General features: G+C 34.9%; 3 protein-coding genes and 1 long non-coding RNA gene across 7 annotated transcripts; 2 read left to right on the plus strand and 2 right to left on the minus strand.

Annotated features, from left to right (window-relative positions):
• The first annotated feature begins 791 nt into the window (after window positions 1-791).
• Window positions 792-1,206, plus strand: LOC149661664 (uncharacterized). 2 transcript variants are annotated; one of them, XR_016368974.1, is made up of 3 exons: window positions 792-830; window positions 903-1,103; window positions 1,176-1,206. It is a non-coding gene; the product is annotated as an uncharacterized LOC149661664 (long non-coding RNA). The 2 variants fall into 2 exon arrangements; XR_016368973.1 differs by having other exon boundaries at window positions 903-1,099.
• Window positions 1,207-1,293: 87 nt separating this feature from the next.
• Window positions 1,294-3,672, minus strand: Ist1 (increased sodium tolerance 1-like protein). The gene is made up of 4 exons (XM_089843242.1): window positions 3,226-3,672; window positions 2,880-3,112; window positions 2,520-2,815; window positions 1,294-1,942 (listed from the first exon to the last, which is right to left on the minus strand). The coding sequence occupies exons 1-4, from the start codon at window positions 3,492-3,494 to the stop codon at window positions 1,508-1,510; spliced, it is 1,233 nt and encodes a 410-aa protein (XP_089699368.1). The 5' UTR covers window positions 3,495-3,672; the 3' UTR covers window positions 1,294-1,507.
• Window positions 3,673-4,344: 672 nt separating this feature from the next.
• On the minus strand, window positions 4,345-12,610 carry Sec63 (translocation protein Sec63). Its single transcript, XM_089843233.1, has 17 exons — window positions 12,424-12,610; window positions 10,939-11,044; window positions 10,747-10,861; window positions 10,553-10,668; window positions 9,981-10,101; window positions 9,823-9,873; window positions 9,198-9,306; window positions 8,872-9,102; window positions 8,681-8,773; window positions 7,759-7,904; window positions 7,537-7,684; window positions 7,300-7,457; window positions 7,031-7,219; window positions 6,129-6,425; window positions 5,944-6,042; window positions 5,266-5,370; window positions 4,345-5,188 (listed from the first exon to the last, which is right to left on the minus strand). The coding sequence occupies exons 1-17, from the start codon at window positions 12,545-12,547 to the stop codon at window positions 5,042-5,044; spliced, it is 2,355 nt and encodes a 784-aa protein (XP_089699359.1). The 5' UTR covers window positions 12,548-12,610; the 3' UTR covers window positions 4,345-5,041.
• A 1,149-nt stretch (window positions 12,611-13,759) lies between these two features.
• Window positions 13,760-21,628, plus strand: LOC149661667 (SID1 transmembrane family member 1-like). Of its 3 annotated transcripts, none has more exons than XM_089843229.1 (20): window positions 13,760-14,131; window positions 14,202-14,323; window positions 14,398-14,562; window positions 14,646-14,790; window positions 15,267-15,350; window positions 15,419-15,512; window positions 15,574-15,639; window positions 15,715-15,808; window positions 16,359-16,402; window positions 16,494-16,547; window positions 16,674-16,846; window positions 16,987-17,060; window positions 18,149-18,215; window positions 18,298-18,495; window positions 18,573-18,690; window positions 18,771-18,907; window positions 18,986-19,091; window positions 19,504-19,580; window positions 19,636-20,013; window positions 20,089-21,628. In XM_089843229.1, the coding sequence occupies exons 1-20, from the start codon at window positions 13,886-13,888 to the stop codon at window positions 20,149-20,151; spliced, it is 2,505 nt and encodes an 834-aa protein (XP_089699355.1). In that variant the 5' UTR covers window positions 13,760-13,885; the 3' UTR covers window positions 20,152-21,628. The 3 variants fall into 3 exon arrangements, with proteins under 3 accessions (XP_089699355.1, XP_089699356.1, XP_089699357.1); XM_089843230.1 differs by having other exon boundaries at window positions 16,707-16,846; XM_089843231.1 differs by having other exon boundaries at window positions 16,746-16,846.
• The last annotated feature ends 92 nt before the right edge of the window (window positions 21,629-21,720 follow it).

The following is a 21,720-nucleotide window of genomic DNA, read 5'->3' on the forward strand; positions in this document are numbered from 1 at the left end:
TTTTAAAAGGGAATAAAGAGAAAAACTTTTCTTAATTCTAATTTCTACGCAATTGTTAAAAATTTTAAACTAATTTGAAATTATTATATTTTGAGATGAAAAACATATTCATCTAAAATATTTGCATTGTAATAAATGTAAGATAAAGATTAACTATAAATTATTAAAATTAAAAACCGCCCACTGTAAAATGAGTTTAAAGGAATACCTCCCAGATAAACCAAAAAAAAAAAAAAAAATAATAATAATAATAAAAATATTTATAATGGTAAAAATCCCTTATTGTACCACTTAATTCTGATTGATTTTTTGTCCCATTCCGTCCAGGAAATAACGGTATTTTTATTTGACTCCTATTTTTGGGCCTATTGTACAAATTAAAACCGGGAGACAAATAAAGTAAAAGTGTTGCACTTTCTAGTCAAAAAAATATATAAGACACTCATTTTAAAAGGATGTACAATGTGTTATGTCAGGGCCAAGGCTTTCGAATATTACATGCAGAGAAACAAACTTCCAGGGGCAAGCCGCCATTCTGAATAATTTCTCTCCCGCCACGAAATACCACTAGAGGGCAGCCCAAGCTCACTGCGTGTTAGAGGCTAGCAAGCCCGGTCATGCCTCTAGCGATGTCTCCTGGCGTGAGGGAAATTATTCAGAATGGCGGCTTGCCCCTGGAAGTTTTTTTCTCTGCATGTAATATTCGAATTGGTCTTGGCATGCGTGAATATCCTAGCATTGGGGATGGGCATCGTAATTTCCGTTGAATCTATCCGCCAGTGAAGCACGCTTAGTCACGTGACATAACCCAATCACTACTCCAGGAAATAGTAACATTACTACTTAAATATATAGTTCATGCCCCCTTCTGACATAACACATTGTAAATCCAGTAATTACAGATGGAAATGCAAGAAAGGTGGAAAGTTGTCAGGGCCAAGGCTTATATCAAACTTATCTTTCATCCAATAGAGCTCTACTGGGCATGCGTGAATATCGTAGCATTGGGAATGGGCATCGTAATTTCCGTTGAATCAGGCGTTGAATCTCTCCGCCAGTCGCTCCACGCTCAGTCACGTGACCTTGCCCAATCACTACTGTTGGTAAATCGTAATATTACTTCAAAATATAGTTCTTGACACGCCCCCTTCTGACATAACGCATTGTAAATCCAGTAATTACAGATGGGAATGCAATAAAGGTGGAGAGACAATGGTGTGATGGATGATTCTTCATATCAGTTAATTTGATAATTAAATTAATATTCGTGGAAATAAAAAAACACACTCAAAATATAAGCCAAGTGATAGATATTTATTTATTTATAAAAGCAAGTATATTACATATTCATTTATAATTTTTGTTTGTATTTATTTTACCATCTCTAATTTTTTCATTTAAATTCATAATTTTATTAGCAGTTAAGCATTGGATTTAATAATAATAATAATCACAGGAAAAGAAATTTATATCATTCCAACTCCAGGAGATAACGAATAACGAAGAACTACTTCTTTTTCTTCAAATCCTCAAACCTCTTTGTAAGTTCATCAAAATCCAAATCTTCAGAGTCAGCTCCAGCAGGACCTGATCCAGGCAAATTAGTATCAGGAACTGAAGGCAGTTCAGGCAAAAAATCCAAATCAGGGGCTACATTAGTAGCGGCTGATGGCTTGTTCTTAGTTTCATGATTCATGGCTCCAAAGTCTGGATACACGGAGGCGGAAACAGGGGGTTGGTTTGGAGAAACAACAGAGTTGTAGGATGGGACCGAGCTTGATCCGATGTTGTCATAAGCTGGGGGTAAACTGTATGGTTCGGGAGGACCCGGAGGACACACATTACCAGGGAATGGCCGTCCACTTGGAGGGACACTGGGTAAAGGTGGTGGTCCAGAAGGATTATTATCATAACCTCTGGGTGGTTTTTCAGGAGGATTAACCTGAAATCATATTTTAGATAATTAAAGGGAGGGTGAAGTAGAAAATCAAGTGATTTTTTATCGATTCTTCTACTAATTATAAGACCAGTCTGCATAGTGAAACATTCAGGAAATACCAACTCCGAATGATTTTAAAATTATTTCAAATTAGGTTCAGATTTTAAGGATAATTTTAAATAAGCCCCTCCGACCAATCGCGTAACGCCCTGCCTTTTTGTTAACAAAATTCTCGTGGCACGTTCCGTGTTGAATGAAATTTATCATGAGATTTGATAAAATTAGGCGCGCGACGTGATAATCGTGGCGCGAGACACGGAGCGTGCCACGAGAATTTTGTTAACAAAAAGGCAGGGCGTTATGCGATTGGTCGGAGGGGCTTATTTAAAATTATCCTTAAAATCTGAGCCTAATTTTAATTTTAAAATCATTCGGAGTTGGTATTTCCTGAATGTTTCACGATGCAGACTGGTCATATAATTAGTAGAAGAATCGATAAAAAATCACTTGATTTTCTTCTTCACCCTCCCTTTAAGGGATGCGAATTTTTATGTAATTCAATAAATAAATTTGAATTTACCGGTGGTGGATAATTGAAGGGGGTAGTCATTGGTTGAGGCAAGGAAATGGTTGGATTGCCACCACCGGCTGCCATTCCACCTCCTCCACCACCGTAATTGTGAGGTGGTCCACCTCCAGGTGGTACATTAGGAACATTAGGGAATCCGGGAAAACAATTTGGATTCTTTTCATCATCCCCAAAATTGATCAGTTCATTATTGTTCGATAATGCCAACATGTCACCAGCCAACATTTCATCTTCTTTCAAAACAGACTCATCAGGTTCATAAGGGACATTGTGACTTTTTGCAATCTCTAGTAAATGTTTCACAATTGTTATAGTACGTGTAGATTAATTTAGCTTCAAGTCTTTTGGTACCAATTAAGTATTTTTCAACTAGGACCCTTGGAGGTGCTTGAACACTGAGCTTGGCCATTAATTTTTCATTTACACTTTGTAGTGTGTTCTCCCTGGCTGCTTGAGCATAGGGTTTGCCATACTTGATTGCAAGTTGTTCAGAAACAACTTTTAATTCAGCTACATCAGCTTGAAGTCTAGGTGTCACCCAAATGACACTAGAAACAGCTTCAGATAAACCTTCATCTAAGGTTCTATTTGTTAAGTTAAATAAATAAATAAATAAATAAACGTGATATTTTAATTTCTAAATCACTATAAAATAAAATTTTAAAGTTGATAAATCATAATTAAGAAGGTGACTTACTTCATTTGTTGAATGAGTCCAAATCTAGCCAGTAGTAGATCACAATACATTTCAACCAATTCCATGGCTTCAACTAAGTAATCTTCCCTGATAATATGCTCGACTCTAATTCTAGCTCTTTCAAATTTTCCATTAGCTATGAAATCGGCTATTTCTCTTCTAGCTTTTTGGGCTAATTCCGTTTTCTTCTTTTCTAAAAGTTTAAGCCTACTTACGACCAAACGTAAATTGGTCTTCAACTTTCCGTAATTTGCTCCTGACACAAACATTTTTCGATTTTGAATGAATCTCAGTCGTTTAATTCGACCGTCAATGCAAATTTAATCCCAAACAAACTCCCCTCAAATAATTTTTAATCAAAAATATATTACGAAATGTTTGCAATCACGACCATTACTCACAGTAATAATCGCGTCACTCACTCCGTACCTTTATGCGTATCCCCCTCCGCTTTGGTCCCTCCCGCCAGTTTTCAGCCTACATAAGTCGTCGTCTGCTAGATAATAGCATAGCCCCACTTGATCTTGCGCTCATGGACGCAAGGTGATCGCTCAATGGTTTAGCCCCCTGAAATAAATAATTCCAATTAAATTAGTACTAATTAATATAGTTGTGTGATTTAAACTCTGTTTACTAATAATGATAATTGTAGTGATTTATTATCAGTTTAGTTAAATATATTTTACCGGAACATGATGTTAGGTCTATCCATAGCATTTTTGCCATCATGAGTTTAGCAGACCTTTTAAGTTGTTCATATTTCTAGGCGGGAGAATAGGATTCATAGATATCAGAAGTTTGGTGCGCTTAATTTCACTTTGATAAAATTTAAACCTCACGTCGTAGTTTTAAAATGTATTGTGAATAGATTAATACAAATAAGGAAAATTATAATAGTTTATAAACTTAAGGTTTAAACTTACTTCATTTCCAAATTACAATTTCAGAGGTTGGAAAAAAAGGGAAAATTCGAAAACACCAAAAAGTTGGACATTTTGCCCTGACCTTAAGGCTTGAATTTGAAGGTTGTGTTCGAGGGGTCGGACATTAAGTCGTGTTTTTATTTTTTTTTTTTACTACTCAATGTAGGCTTCAAGAAAATGAAAATGAAACAATATATCAGACAAGAAAAAAAAAATCGCTTTTAATATCTTTGAATTGTCTCTGTTTTATGTAATTAAAGATGGTTAAGATCAATCTTCTACAAAAATAGTCAATTCACATTTGTTAATTTCCTTTTTTTTTGAAATTTCTCCATTTTGAAAATCATAAAATATTCAGTTTTGGTTTGAAATTTTTAATTTTGTCCTTACCAATAAAAATGGTGTAAAAATAATAAGGGGAACGTGCATCTTTATTTTATTTTTTTTTAAGTACCATACTGTTGTCCAAAATGTTTACCAATATATACCTTTTCCTCTTTATTTATTTAATTGATTTAATTAATTAATTAGTTTACGAAATAAATTAAAGTATTTAATAATAATAATAATAATAATAATAATAATAATAATAAAGAAAAAATAATGCCATTCTTAATTAAATTAATTTAATAACATTTTTTTTATGTTATGTTTTTAAAGAGAGAATGAAATGGCTATTAAAAACTGGTTTCCCGGGAAAGCCATTTCATTCTGCCTTTAATTTAAGGGAAGGGATTTTTTTTTTACACTTTGGTTTTAATTTAAAGTTTTAAACTAATTTAATTTTTTAATTTAACCTTTAATTTGGTTTTGGTATAAAAAAAGCCAAATATTTTTGAGAGAAACTCTTCGCAGATGTAAAAAAGATCTCGGTAAGTTTCTTTTTCCTAGTTTCAATCATCATCATCATCCAAACCGGAACTCAAGTCCGAGTCTTCAACGGCACTATCCTCGTCATCTTCTTTGTCCTCTTCCTCGTCAGAAATGTGATCCCATTGACTGTTCTTCTGGTCTACTATCTTAGCCTCTTTTACATCCAACTAGAAAACAAATGAGAGAAGAAAAACATAAATTAAACACTTAAATTAAATTAAAATAAATAAAATAACTTATTTACTTTTATATTCTTTATGAGGTCAAAATCAATGTAAGAATCACTTCTAACTATAACTGAATAATTATATAAACCAGATTTATTAGGAGCCGTAAATTTCAGGTCCACCTATAAAATAAAATAAAATTAATCAAAAAAATATTAGAAATATAAAAATTAATCAAAAAATATTAGAAATTAAAAATTAATCAAAAAATATTGGAAATATAACTCAAAATTAATCAAAAAATATTAGAAATATAACTCAAAATTAATCAAAAAATATTAGAAATATAACTCAAAATTAATCAAAAAATATTAGAAATATAACTCAAAATTAATCAAAAAATATTAGAAATATAACTCAAAATTAATCAAAAAATATTAGAAATATAACTCAAAATTAATCAAAAAATATTAGAAATTTAACTCAAAATTAATCAAAAAATATTAGAAATATAACTCATAATTAATCAAAAAATATTAGAAATATAACTCAAAATTAATCAAAAAATATTAGAAATATAACTCAAAATTAATCAAAAAATATAAGAAATATAACTCAAAATTAATCAAAAAATATTAGAAATATAACTCAAAATTAATCAAAAAATATTGGAAATATAACTCAAAATTAATCAAAAAATATAAGAAATATAACTCAAAATTAATTTAATTTAATTTATTTATAATTGTTCTTACTTCCTCTTTTTCAACTAAATTGGTCATAAGATAAGGAACAGTGATTAAGGAATGCTTTTTTCTATCAGCAATATAAATCCACCAATATTCTTGCTTATCCTTAAGTAAAAGGGATGAAAAATTAATGTTTAGATTCAGTTTTGGGGGGTGAAAAGTAAAACAATAAAAAAAGTAACAATACAAACCTCAGGGAAAAAGGGGCAATGTACAGTATGAGACCTTTTAGACTTTGTTTCCAAGACTTTCTCCTTCTTAGTCATTTTTTGTTGTATTTTGACCCATTCAGCTTCATCTTCCTCTCCACCTTCAACTCCGCCTCCTTTACTACTAGATTTATTTTTATTATTTAAAACCTCCTCTTTCGCTTCATCAGCATCCTCTTTCTCATTATTAGACTCGGCTGATTGACTACTACCACCACCATCTGACTCTACATCACTTCCATCAGCACTTTCATCATCCGAATCCTTATTTTTAGTTTCCTATGGGGGAAAAACAACCCTAACACTTCAACAAAAGGGCAATGTGTCTCTAGATCCGCATCCTTTACATCAGCGTTGCCAGACGTACGATAATTATAGTACAATGCGATAATTTTAAGAGTTTTTTTGAAGTGTACGATAATTTTGAGGCTGTACTATATAGTACGCTAAATTCGATAATTCGGCTAAGGCGTACGATAATTGTACGATAATTTGGAATTCAGCGGGAAATTGAAAAAATCTGGCCGAAAAGTCTCGCAAGGGGTAGAAAAAGACGAAATGGGAGGCAGCGATTCATGTTCATCCCATAGTAATAATGCACTTAAGACCAATGGCAGGATGTGAGAAACGCTTGGAGACGTTATTACCCTATCTCCTTATGACCCTTGTACTGATTTTAGTATAAAATCAAGGTGTATCAGAACACTCGCATAGGTTTTACTGCTATTTTGGAGGCGCTCAGAGCGTACGATAATTTTTGTTGAAAATCGATAATTTTTTGGCTTTGGTAAGATAATTTGGTAATTTTTATCTGGCAACGCTGCTTTACATCCAAAGGACAGGACATTCTCTCAAAAAATTAATTTGTAATGTGTTTTTCATACCTTGGTATCGGAGACAGTATTCTCGGCAACACCCTTTTGACCCTGTACTGGTTTCCTGGTTTGAACTTTTGCAGGTTTCTTTTTACTTTTGCCACCGCGTCCTTTCTTTTTTGGTTGTTTTTGCCAAACTTTTAATTTTGATTGTTGATTAGAGGCTGGGGGTTGTTGGGCTTGACCTTCCTCTTTTGCCTTTAATAAAAAATTAACCATACAATACGCCAATTTAATTATTAAAAATTAATTAACCAAATCTTCTCATTATTATTAACCTCAGCATTTCCTCCATCATCTTGAGCTTGAGATAAAGCGTTAGAATTATTCTCATATTCTTGCTCAAAAATGGTAGAGAAATCTTGACGAATTAATGTAACTGAAACAGTTACAATAGCACCGGCGGTAATGGTACAAGAATCTTCATCATCCAAAACTAAAATTAATTTATAACAAATTAATGAATTAAAATATTAATTAAAAGTAATTAAAAATACTAAGTCTTTTAATTTTACCCTCTGACTTGACTTCCATTTCTAAAATAGGCATTTTACTAAGAACATTCATAATATCATTGTACTGTTCATCGGAAAGGCTCCTAAGCATCGATCTTCTTTCATCAGCTTTCATGCAACTTAATTGCTTAATGTTCTTAATATTTCTCTATTAATTAAATAATTAATTTAAATAGAACATCAGCATTTAATTAACTTAACCCACGCAAGTAGCCAATTTACTTTTCTAGTGTTAAAATGTCTAAGCATATCCTCATTAATATGAGGTAATTGAAGAAGAGGACTCTTATTTTCCCATAAAGCTTGTACTATCATTGGGCAAAGTTTCATGGCATTTTCCATAGTGTCTAAGCTTGGTTGACGAGCGACTGAAATGATTATTTATTTATTTATTTATTTATTTATTTATTAATATATATAATTAACATTAACAGGGTTCGTACAAAATTTTTGGAATGAAATTCCTAGCTGACTTTTCCAGGTTTTCCCTGACTAAATTCCACACAAATTTCCCTGACCATTTGCAATAACGTACATGGCGAACGTATATGAAAACCAATCTATATTCACTCAAATAATTTTTGCACGAGTTATTTTTATAAAAATTAGCCAAATAATTCGTTTAAATTTAATTTTAAGTAAACCATAAATAACGTGAGCGAGCGAAGCGAGCTCCGCGAATTTGGGGCTTTGCTCAAATGTCAAACAAAAATTTTTCTGGTCACCCTTATACTTTAAATTTCCCTCCAACATATTTTTCCCTGACTTTTTAGGTCCATTTTAAATTTCCCTGACTTTTCCCTGACTTTTTGGGCCCATTTTCAATTTCCCTGACTTTTTAGGTCCATTTTAAATTTCCCTGACTTTTCCCTGACTTTTTAGGTCCATTTTAAATTTCCCTGACTTTTTAGGCCCATTTTCAATTTCCCTGACTTTTTAGGTCCATTTTAAATTTCCCTGACTTTTTAGGTCCATTTTAAATTTCCCTGACTTTTTAGGCCCATTTTCAATTTCCCTGACTTTTTAGGCCCATTTTAAATTTCCCTGACTTTTTAGGCCCATTTTCAATTTCCCTGACTTTTCCAGGTTTTCCAGGTCGTGTACGAACCCTGATTAACTTAATTAAGGTATAATTATTAATTACTTCTTCCAGTTAAGGCCAACATAGTCATTTGAGATACACATTGAACAAATTCTTGAAGCAAATACGGACATTTTTTAACAATATACAGTCGATCTTTAATTGAATTTAATTAATTTAATTTAAAATCAATTAATATTTAAGAAGATTAAATATAATTAATATAACTTTAATTAAAGGATAATAAAAACAACCTTGATCAAGGGTATGAGGGTTTAACTCCATTCTACTGAGATGAGCGTGTAAAAGAGCCCTGGCTTTTATGCTATATTCAAAACACAAAGGCCTCTCCTTATTTTTCTCTGATAAATTTGGAAGCTCGCGAATCAACTGCATCATTTCAATATTATCACTCGGTCTTTTAACTACTTCACTATTGTGACTGTGTTCAAATTCCAAGGAGGAAGCCAATATCATTAAAACTCCTATTAATTAATTAATTAATTAATTAATATTATAGGTCATTAAAACATTTATTAAACTTAAATAAGCAATGCAATTATTTAAAAGTTTCGTTTACGTTTTAAAACCATATGGGAGGTTTTATGTATGAAATAATAGTAAAGTTGAGTAGTATCAAGAAGTACTTGATCACCACCAAATTTTACAGATCTGTACCACCAAATACCCTGACAATATACATACATCATTGTTAAAAATGGTTGTCAAAGTTTAACAATGACTGAATTAGCATTATTCCTGATCAGCGCCATCTACCCATAGCGGTGACTTTGAGAACTACTGTAAGCGGCAAGCCAATCAGATGTCACTAAAATCTAGTGACGTCATTTTTGGTAAGACCCGAAGAGTGCCAGTCAGTGACGACACCAGATTTTAGCGACATCTGATTGGCTTGCCGCTTACAGTAGTTCTCAAAGTCGCCGCTATGGGTAGGTGGCGCTGATAAGGAATAAGGCTAATTGGCCATATGTCTAATCAGCGCCACTAGCGGATGGTCTGAGAACTATTCCCATAGAGACTAGGTATATTTAAGAGGGTTTGCAGAATCATAGCCAGGTGGCTCGAACGCCGCGCCATCTGACGGAAATTCTGCAAACCCGCTTAAATATACCTAGACTCTATGGGAGTAGTTTTCAGACCATCCGCTAGTGGCGCTGATTAGACATATGGCCAATTATACTTACAACTCCAACTGGTAGAGCCACCATAAAAACTAAGGCATATAATCCTAAAACCTATCGATCAATCAATAAAAGCCATAATTTAATTTTAATTATAATTATAATTTTCCAGAGCAAATAAATAAATAAATAAATTAATCTGAAAAATTAAATTATTTTACCCAAACAGAATTTTCTTTTTCTACAATCCAAGATGGTAAAGCAATACCAAAAGAGGTAGCTCCCGGTCCATCAGGATTCCCATACATTTCCCAATTTTTCCGTGATTCATCATCAGTTAGACTATTATATAAAGAACCATAAGAAATTTTACTCTATCCTTTTACTTAATTAATTAATTAGTTTAATCAGAAGTGAGATGAGACCAGAAGTACTGAGCTAATCAAATTCTTCACTTGGCGAAAGTGAATATTCTTGATAACACACCAACGGTTGGCCCTCTGGTGGCGGTTTCTGAATTTTCTCTCCAAAACGTGAGACGCTCGCGGTGGTAGACGGCCGAACTAGATTCAAGCACCCGCGTCCGTGTTCGGCCGCTTTAGGTTGAGGGGAAGGGGGTAGGAAATGTTTTTGGAACTCGACCAATTTTTTTCTCTCTAGTGTAGGCGCGTGGGAAGCGGCATAAAATCCTCAAATATGTTCACTAGTGCCAGGATCTACTATCAATGCTAGAACCCTTCACTTCTAGTCTCATCTCACTTCTGGTTTAATTAAAACTTTTAAATTTATTTACGCAGCATAAGCTTTAGCTATCATCATAAACTTTTTCTCATCTCCAGTGGCTTTATCAGGATGGTAAACCAAACTGAGCTTATGGTAAGCTTTCTTAATTTCAGACATTGATGATGCCTTTTTAACAAATGATTAATAATCATTAAAAAGGGTTAAATTTAAATTATAATATATTTTATTTTGTAAATTAATTACAGGATCAATTTGGAGAATTTCAAAAGGATCCCATGCAACATAATCATGTTGTATCTGAGTTACTTTGTAGCCAGTGGCCATTAGAGCCAACCATCCCAATACCAATAAAAATTTGCTGAAAATTTCATTAATTAATTAATTATTAAATCAAAATGAAGCTTGTATAAAATTTAAACTATATTTATTACTAACATTAAACGGTTTTTGGCTTTTCTCCATGGTTCCCTAGCACGTAGCCTACTGATTTTTATACTACAATGATGACAATGGCAAGACTTTTTATCCCTTCTTTCATGATCTATAGGTTTAAATTTATCATATATTTAATATATTTTAATTGAAAGACAGATAATGAACATTTCTGAACATAATTGACAACTATCAGTAACTAGTCTTATGCAGGGTTCATACAACTTTTGGAAAACAAATTTCCCTGAGATTTATATCAGGTTTTTCCCCATATACTTCCCTGAGTTTTCCAGGTTTTTCCCCTATATGGAGTGTCCTATGGAGCAAATGGTAACGAAGGAGGGGGGGGGGATAAATTGGACTATAACATACTCAAAGGACATCCCCGTATCTCTAATATAACCAGAGTTATGAGCCTCCAAAGTTTAGTGTAATGTGGAGGGTATGTTTACGAACATTTTGCTTAATTACTCGGCTCCCTGAGTTATCCAGGTTTTTCCCGTATATGGAGTATCCTATGGAGCAAATGCTAACGAAGGAGGGGGGGGGGCAAATAGGACTATAAAATACTCAAAGGACATCCCCGTATCTCTAATATAACCAGAGTTATGAGCCTCCAAAGTTAAGTGTAATGTGGAGGGTATGTTTACAAACATTTTGCTTAATTACTCGGCTCCTGTTTGACACAAATTTCCCTGATTTCCCTGAAATTTACTAAAAATTCGAAATTTCCCTGATTTCCCTGAAATTTACTAAAATTTCGAAATTTCCCTGAATTTTCCCTGAGGTTTTTGTCAACTAGTTATTTCCCTGATTTTTCCAGGTTTTCGCGGTTTTCCAGGTTTGTATGAACCCTGTTATGTTCATCAGTCAAAAGTCTTCACCAATAATGGGGCTGGTTATAAAACACTCCCTCTGAATGTTTTAACCAATAATTACAAGTTCCTTCCAAAAACAAACAACACTAAGATTTTATTTCCATCAATCTTAAGGGGTTTAAAATAGGGTTCAAGTCCACTATCATGATATGACAAAATCAAAGCAGGATTACAGGTTTTGATAAGGTAATGATGGAGACTATACTTTATTCTTTACAGTTCAAGATAAGATAGTGAAATTGTTTCTAAGAACACCTACATGTGTGTAATATCTTAGCACTGACGCAACATTTTTAGTTACAATAATACACGTCATAAATTTAATATTAGGTAAATATCACTATAGACTTAAACCTGAAGGGTCATGCAAGTTCATAACTTCAGATAGTGACAAGTTGTGACGTGTTTTAACTGTATTCGAAAGTTAATTGTAACACAGGGAACTCATTCGCTTTTTGACCACGTACACAGACGAATGAAAATTATATAATTTAACTTTCAAGAGTCAGAAGAAGATAGACTGATAATAAAACCCTATGGTTGGTTGGTTTTAAGAAAGTACCTTTCCTAAGCCTTGGTCACGTTTAACTTAACTTAGAAGATAACTTACCATTTTTTCCATCGTCGGGCCAGAAATAATAAGTACAGGGAATTACAATTAACGCGAGAAATGATAGCAAAAAATAAAAGAAAGTTCCGCCACTTTCGTCATATTGAAATTTGGCTCCTGCCATTAATATTATAAAACCTTAACACGCGGCACAACTACGAGCTTCCAGGGTTTAGGATGAGTCTCTCTATCATAGATATCAGAAATATGTATAAAATATAAGTGATAATTTTTCTAGCTGCAGGCAATACTGTATAGTTTTCGCATCCACCTTTATTTTTTAGCCGTTAATTTACCACAATACTCTGAAATAAACAAATATACAACTCGAATAAATCAATATCCGACCCATCGAGTTAAAAACTGTCCAACCCCTCGAAACTCGCTATGTAACCGGCGAACAATAATGCTTTTTTTTTTTTGCTCCGTTTATTGTCGAGCTAGGGCTAGCCATACAGCTCCAAAAGAGAAGGTACAAAAAATAACATTAAGTTAGGTACAGAAATAGTGGTGGAACAAAGAAGATACACGCCCCAGGAATGGAAACTGTAGCTTCCTCTAGTGTAAATTTTTGTCTCTCCCCTCCTAGTACGCTCCAAAGGCAGGCTCGGTTGACGGAGGTATTTCCGGCTACTTTGAAATTGCATAGACCGGAAGTTCCTTGATCAGCCCAACCCCGAGACATACCTTCCATTCCCGGAGCGTATATTTTCTTTGGGTGGAATTACAAATAAAATATACAATAATTTTTTTTTTTTTTAAATTTTAATTTTACAAGGAGTAGTTTAACTGTAGTGAAAGTGAAAGTTTCCTTAAAGGTGCCTTCCTTACAGCTACGTCTCCTCATCCTTTTCAATGGTGGCAGAACGCTAGCAGTCAAAGGCAAACGGCATAACTGACATATTGCGATATGAGAACGCCAGAAATACCTATAACCATTTTCAGATCTTTTAGCGAGAGCGGCATGCGCGTGATCGAGTCGGCTATAACTATGATGACAATCGGTGGAATCTTGGGAGGGAGGAAATAGCCTCGTATCACCAAAGAGAGTATAGGTGAGGAGTGGAAAGAGGGGAAAATCTTGTTGCTCTTTTCTACCGCGCATCTTCAATGTGCAGTACCGAGGCATTTCCGTTTGAGACATTAAATGGTATCGTCGGTGGCGCGACTGAGCCGAAAACTCCCTCGTACCACTACTATAATTTAGGGGCAACATTGTAATTTAGCTTTGTGGAGCGGGGGAGTTTCCACTCCTCCCCTATACTCTCTTTGGTATCACGTGATTTTTATGGAAGGCCAAAGGGCTCGTGATTGCGATTACTATCCTTGCAAAGCAGTAGAGTCCTTGGCTCCTTGGAAATAGCCAAATAAACTCAGCGGAGAACTGTCAAAACATTATAGGCCCCCAAGTTTACACTTTAAAAAGAATAGGACACATGTAACGGTTGTAAACGGAATCGAGATGTTTATTTCGTCAAATTTAGTTAAATTTTATTTACTAATTAGTTTGTTTTGGTGCGCGAATTCTAAGGAAGTTAGGCCTATCTCCGTGAAGGAAGTAAGCAACGCATTGGGGAACTCTGGTTTAACAATATTGCGTGGGTCAGTGGACCCTTTAACAGCTGATTTTGACACAATATACGATGGTGCTGTTAATAAATCCGTCATAGTGCAATACAAATACAGTTATAATTACACAAATAATCAGGTAAGAGTAAGAAACTATGCTCTTTCTCTCCTACTTTCCTTGCAAATGGTATGGTATATGTTACATTCAGGCATGGGCTGTACGTATATCAACTACTTCCTTAAAATCAACTGAAAATTACCCAGTATTGTTCGCTGTTAGACAAGAAAGGGGGATATCCTCATGGCAAATACCAATGATTTTTAGAAATACGTAAACAAATAAGAACATTTTCATGCCTTTTTTCTCTCAAGGACACTTTCTAAATTTCCCTCACAACTTTTTAGATACAAATATAAAACTGTTAGTAGAACACTATGTCCATTACAAAACTATCAAGGTGTAACACCCTTTGAAGGGCCTCAAGAAATATATGTAGACATTACAACACAGTCCACCAATTCTTTGCCATTTACTTTACAAGCAAAGAATCTGACTGACTTTTTAATAGGGTGATTAAATTAAATAAAACTTTTTTTATTAATTAAGGTTTAGACTCGATAGGCTTATGTAATTGTCCCATATTTAAATATAGTTCTGATGAGGAAACTAATTTGACCCTGACTCCATCTGAACCCTACTTTGTGCAATATAACTTCCCTGATAATGTAGACGTGGTATTAATCCAAGCTACATCCGAGGATTCTAAATGCGCTGTATTATCTTTACAAGAAATCCAAGTATTTTTAAATTGGCTTACTTAAAGGGACTGTAAAGTGGTCGTCGGACCCTTGAATTTCTTTTTTTAAAAAAACTCACCCCACCCATCCTCCCCTGTCTTGTGATTGGTTGTGATCCGCCCTTCCCCAGTTCTGACCCCCCCCCCCCGAGAGTCCGAGACCCCCGCTGCGTTTGCTAGAAGGAAAGACTCGTTTTGCTCACCCACCCCCCCCCCCCCGGGATTGTGACGACAATAGAGTGCTGTCAGAAGCGCGGGCGTGACGTCACCCATGCTGTTTTCCCATAAAGAAAAAACGGTAACTGTCATGGCCGCCCATTGCTAAAGGCAGACTCGTGACGTTTAACCTTGGATCTGACGTCACAACTGACAACACTCTATAACGACGTTTTCAAAAAATATTTCCAATGGTCCGCCGACTTCTTTAGAGTCCCTTTAAAACTGGACTAGCAATTAAAATCTTGATTTTAATCATAGTGTCCAGTTTATGACATGGATAGAAATATTGAATTCTCGGGTTATTATCAAACTATGTCACGGCAAGCGGGAATTACAGTTTCTGTAAATATCTTCTTTCCCCAGTTTCCCCTTTCAGAACTGAACTGATTTTACTCTAATAATAATTTCAGAGAAGTCAAGATTTCAAATCGGGTAGTTTTTACATTGTTTTTGTATTAAAACCTTACGATAGAGATTGTACTGGATTTGAAAACATAGTCCCATGTAATTTATAATTAAGTTAAATTATGTTAGCTTAAATTCTAATTAGAATTTGGGACATCAGGTACTCAAGGAAAAGATTGTAAAAGAGAGAAAATTGTTAATCTCAAAGTTACACCAAAAATAAGCAGTATGTTCCTTAAATTAATGTTTCAAATTTAATTTCCCAAGTTAATAATTTATGATGAATAATTTATAATAACAGGGAATGAGTATTATGTCGCTGTTTTTGGGATTTTCGCAATTTTCGCGCTATTTTACATTTTCTCTATGATCCTAGCTGTAGTCTACTTAATAAGGTGAGTGTAACTTAGCTTAAAGGAAAAGTTCAGGCAACATAATATTATATCTTAAAAGAACGGCCTTTTTCTAAATATAAAAGGAAAAAATAAATGATCTCTTATTACAAAATAATTAGCATTTAATTAGTCTTAAAAACTAGGACTAGGGCGCCGCCATTGCTTTAGTGGGTATGAAACCACGTACCTCTAAAGGGATTGGTTGAATTCTTACAGGCATAGCCCACTCGATCACGCGCGTAATAGGTTCGATTTAGCTTATTTCCGGCCATGCCTCTTACCCTAACCTCTCTAAGCCTGTGAGAATTCAACCAATTCGTTATGGGTTCGATTTAGCAGACGCCACTAAAGCAATGGCGGATGGTGCAGTAGTCATTGATTATTTTTAAGACTAATTAAATGCAAATTATTTTGTATTAAGAGATCATTTATTTATTTTTATATTTAGAAAAAGGCCATTCTTTTAAGGTATAATGTTATGTTACTTGCACTTTTCATTTAAGTTCAAATTATAGGTAACCAAGTAAGTAAAATTTAAACATTTTAACAGAGAACTGCGTAATCCTTCAGAACGCAGTTTACTAGAAAGCCAAGGTACACACCCCTTAATAAATTAGCCTACTATGTCTAGCTTTTAATCCTGACAATTTTTCCTCTTGTTACAACAACAACAACAACAACGCAGATGTCCAAAGACCCCTCCAAAATAATCAAACCATGGGTTATGGAACCGTTTCTCGTAAGATGTATTGCAATTGTAGTGCACAAATAACCCTTCCCTTTCACTTAATCCCAGCGCAAAATTGTCTTTGCTTTGGTGTTTGGGTTCCCTCAACACCAAAATCTTTAAACTTCTTACCTTTAGCTTCTCGATATCCTTATGATTCGCGGTTGAAAGATCCAACTCAAAGTTTTGATGACCCTACCGGTTCAGCAGACACTGGAAGTGTAGATGAAGGGGATGGAGATTCCTTAGACGAGACTGACGTTGATATGTTGGATGACGCTGATCACGAGAAGGATGTTTTCCGCACAAAAGTGAGCTGGGTTCCTAGGTAGCAGCATAGCCACCCCACGACCATGCAGCTTGCCTCGTGTTGCGCGTGATCGAGTTGGCTGTGGTCGCAGCTAGCGGGATTGAAACTAAAGTTTTTCATGATTTTTTTTAATATTTGCAGACATTTTTGTTTGTGGCTGATTTAGCTCGAAAGAAACAAAAGAAACTGAGAAAAAAGTCTGCCCTCTACACAAGGTAGGAGATATTTTAGTTGGAGTGAACTAATTAGCCACATCGTATGATGGACATCCGCGATGTGGGTATTATTTTCGCATGGGATGGAAGTCCAGGTGTTGGGGGGGGGGGGCTAAATATCTGTGGTTGCTAAGTCGGTTGGAGGGTGGTGAGGGTGGGATGGAAAATTTTCAGACCGTTCCCTCTACTCCCTTGGGGGCGGGGCAAAGCAACAGCGCCTGCTACCCCCTCTAGTAGGTACGGGAGGGATGTGTTGGTTTCCCTTTTGATTCTAAGAATTCTCTTCAAGTTCATGACAAGGCCTATATACCCATTCGAACTTGAAAACATGTTCCTTTGTTCGTTATTTGAAAGGGAGATTGGAGATATGGTCCATTGGAAGGGTAATCATTCCTGCACTGCAGCGGATGGAGGGGCTACTCACTAATAAGGGTTACGGGTAGTAATTCTAACACTGTAGCGCATCGAGGGGCTACTCACTATTAAAGGTTACGGGTAGTCATTCTAACACTGTAGCTCATCGAGGGGCTACTCACTATTAATGGTTACAGTAATAATTACATTGTAGCTCATAGAGGGGCTACTCGCTATTAAAGGTTACAGTAATAATTACATTGTACCTCATAGAGGGGCTACTCACTACTAATGGTTACAGTAATAATTACATTGTAGCTCATAGAGGGGCTACTCACTATTAATGGTTACAGTAATAATTACATTGTAGCTCATAGAGGGGCTACTCACTATTAAAGGTTACAGTAATAATTCTTACATTGAAGCTCATAGAGGGGCTACTCACTATAAAAGGTTACAGTAATAATTCTTACATTGAAGCTCATCGAGGGGCTACTCACTATTAAGAGTTAAGGGTAACCATTTTATCACTGTTGCGCATCGAGGGGCTACTTACTATTAAGGGTTACAGTAATAATTACATTGTAGCTCATCGGGGGCTACTCACTATTAAGGGTTAAGGTGCCCTTGGGTCATCTTGCTTCTTTTGTTTTTCTACTACAAAAAAATAACACTTTTATAAAAAGTTTGTTTGTTTACTTAAAAGAATATTATTTTTTATCTGAATACTTCAGAAATATCTTGATTATTGCGATATTTTATGGCATACCTGTTGTTCAGCTAGTCTATACATATCAGAAGGTATTTATAAAACGAAGATTTTAATAAAGTATAAATTCCGCTCCGTAAATTAATAATTACGGCGCTAATTAAACTTAATTAGGTGCTTCACATTACGGGTGACCAAGATATATGTTACTACAACTTCCTTTGCGCTCATCCATTTTCAGTCTTCAGCGATTTTAATCATGTTTTTAGCAATGTTGGATACGTTCTATTAGGTATACTCTTTTTCGGCTTAGTTTGGAGAAGAGATATCATGCATAAACGAGCCTCAAAAGTTAATCCACGTCTTGACAAAGTAATTAAATAAAAATAGCTATCCCCCCTGTTGTCTTTAATTTAATTTAAAATTAAATAAGATAATTTTAATAATAGTATTTTGGAATTCCACGTCATAATGGATTATATTATGCCATGGGTTTGGCATTAATTATGGAAGGAGTTTTAAGCGCGTGTTACCACGTTTGTCCAAATTATTCCAACTTCCAATTTGGTGAAGTTATTTTCGTATTAATGTCTATTTTAGGCCTAAATCTTTGAATCTAAGCCTAATAATTTATAATATTCTTAAAGACACGACTTTCATGTACATTATCGCCAGTTTGTGCATGTTAAAAATCTACCAAAGTCGACATCCGGATATAAATGCCAATTCACATTCGGCATGCTTTATTTTTGCAATTGTGGTTTTAGTAGGAGTTATTGGAGTTGTAAGTTAGTTTTAGTTTGTTAACTTAGAGATGGGAATGTTTTAAATGAATGTTAATCATATTTAATATTGTGTGTAGTTTGATGGGGGTTCTCCATATTTTTGGGTGGCATTCTGCTCAGCTGAAGCGTTATGCTGCCTATTACTCAGTATACAGGTGTATTACATGGGCAGATGGAAATTAAGTAGGTTAAGCTTAACAGGGATAGATTTAATTTTGCTAGTAGGAATGGAGAACAGATCGGTAATGTGGGCGCGCGTCAAAGTCCCGGACCCCCTTCCACGAGACGGGAGGGGTATGAAAGAAGAGGCGGGTCATAGCGACAGAGGTAAAAAGGAATTACGTCACTATTTTTCGCCGTCCACGTCAGCAACGTCATCAAAAACGTAGTTTAAGCGAGCCAATAAGATAATATAAAATTTTCGATCGTTACGTATTGTAGGGAGGGACTCTATACTGGGTGGGCTATGAGTCGGACTGAAGTAAATACTAACCGTTCTCCATTCCTACTTCTAAAATTAAATCTATCCCCGATTAAGATTATGACGTAATATCTGCTGGGATTTTCCAAATTTAATTATACATTAATTTAACAGACTGGGGTATTTTCAAACGAATCTATCTGACTCTTCGTAATGACCTTTGCACTCATTTTACAAGACCAATGTACCCTGTACGTTGACTGTAAACTATTACTTGCAAGTTATGTTAATAAGCATACCTTTTAGGATCGATTGGCTCTTCTGTTGATCGCAAATGGCGTAAATTGGGCTCTCCTGGCCTATGGTTTAGTGGTGCAACTTCGTGACTTTGGAACCTTCCTCTTAGCCATTTTTATCGTTAATCTGATGTTGTACATTTGTTTTTACATCATCATGAAGTTGCGATACAACGAGAAGATCTTCCCGCAACCACGGTTATATCTTATACTGGCATGTTTTACATGGGGAGCGGCCATGTATTTTTTCCTCCATAAAAACATCTCCTGGCAACAAACTCCGGCTCAATCGAGAGAGAAAAATCATCCATGTATCGTACTACATTTTTACGATGTTCATGATATCTGGCATTTTCTTTCAAGCGCCGCTTTGTTCTTTTCATTCATGGTCAAGTGTTTATTATCCATCAAATCAAGAAATGTTTCAATCCATGTTAAATAATGATTTTTTTCATCATTACAGGTGCTTTTAACCTTAGACGATGACCTCATTTACGTTCCAAGAGAAAAAATACCAGTTTTTTAAATTCTGGTAACGAAGTTGATGATAGCAGTTGAAATTTATATTTTAATTTGATTGAAAGGTTTCAATAAAAAAAAATATTAACATAGAATCGTAGTAGTAGTAGATCATGTAGTGGTGACCATTTTCAAAGTCACAGTGTTTTAACATTATAAATAGATGTTATAATTGCATCCAAGTAGTCAGTAATTCACCCCCATTTCCTCATTAGTTTTAAACCCACATAATAGTAGTATAATAATACCAACCAGCCAAAAAACGTACACACATGGAATTGAATTGAATTTATATGCCTATACATGTATCGTATTTCGAAAGCAATTTCTCTTAAATGGAAGAATGACTTATTTTTTGAGATATGTACAACACCCTTTTCCCCGTTAAGAAAAACTTACTCCTTCCAAGGATGATAGGGGGTATGATGCGAAATCTGAGATAAGTAGGTGCGCGAACTGTGGAACGGCTCAGTTTGGGTGGGACGCCAAAAACGGGGGAGGAATAGTCGGGACGCATTAGTAATTGCCCAAGAAACAGCAAGGGCTATAAATAAGATAAAAATCTAATAGGACAGTGTCCAGTGACGCCCAGGGCCGGAAATAAGAAAAACAAATGATAGGACATGTGTCCAGTGGTACCCCCTTTGACTGGAAAATTATAGGACATTGTCCACTGGAGTGCGCAAAATTGCGTCGTGTCTTCATAGTCAAGCTGTCAAAACGTCGGAAACATTTACTGGTCAACCGTCCAGTGACCCCCCCCTACTTTTTAAAAAATTTATGGGACATTTTAAAAATTATTGGACAATGTCCAGTGTCTTGTGCTTATTTCCAGCCCTGGTGACGCCCCCTTTGAATTAAAATTTTTTAAGACATTGTCCGCTGAAGTGTGCAAAAATAGTGTCCCATCTTCATAGTTAAGCTATCAAAACTTCGGAAAATTTCAAGAAGGGCTACAGACGAACCAATTACAACTGAGTCCGACTATTTCACCCCAATTTTTTGGCGTCCCACCCAACCTGAGCCGTTCCACAGTTAGCGCGTCTATTTATCAACCTCCCCTATCATCCTTTCTCCTTCCCCTACGAAATTAAACAAAATTTAAAGAAGCTTTACGATTGTTAAATTAATCTATTAATGTAGTAAAGAACGAAAAACTGCTATATATGGTATGTCAATGTAGAACGAAAAAAAAAATTAGGCCTACGCTTTACAAACCTAACCTAACGAATAAAAAGTGGCTTAGTAATTAAGAAATTATAATTTTAGTTTTATAAATTTCGCTTTCTTAGAGATGTTTTTTGAATATATAAATCAATGTTTCAATTAGCCTAGTAAGTGGTTTAATGAGATGAAATTGTCTGTGATAATTGAATTGTTTTATCATTTTATAATTTTTTTTTGTAATATTTGATTTTTATGAATTGTGACTTTTATTCTAAGAGTGAAATTTTGAAGCTATGAAATAAAATCGAAATTAGGCTTACGTTTCTCTTAATTAATATTTAAATTTGTGAAGAAACTTAATTGAAACTGCCGAATGTGAATGATAAGATATGTCTATTTAATGCCTAAT

The sequence above is a fragment of the Phalangium opilio genome, unplaced genomic scaffold (assembly GCF_054372755.1).
Source record: "Phalangium opilio isolate 3A_F unplaced genomic scaffold, DU_Popi_V2 ptg000070l_1, whole genome shotgun sequence".
NCBI lineage: Eukaryota > Metazoa > Arthropoda > Arachnida > Opiliones > Phalangiidae > Phalangium > Phalangium opilio.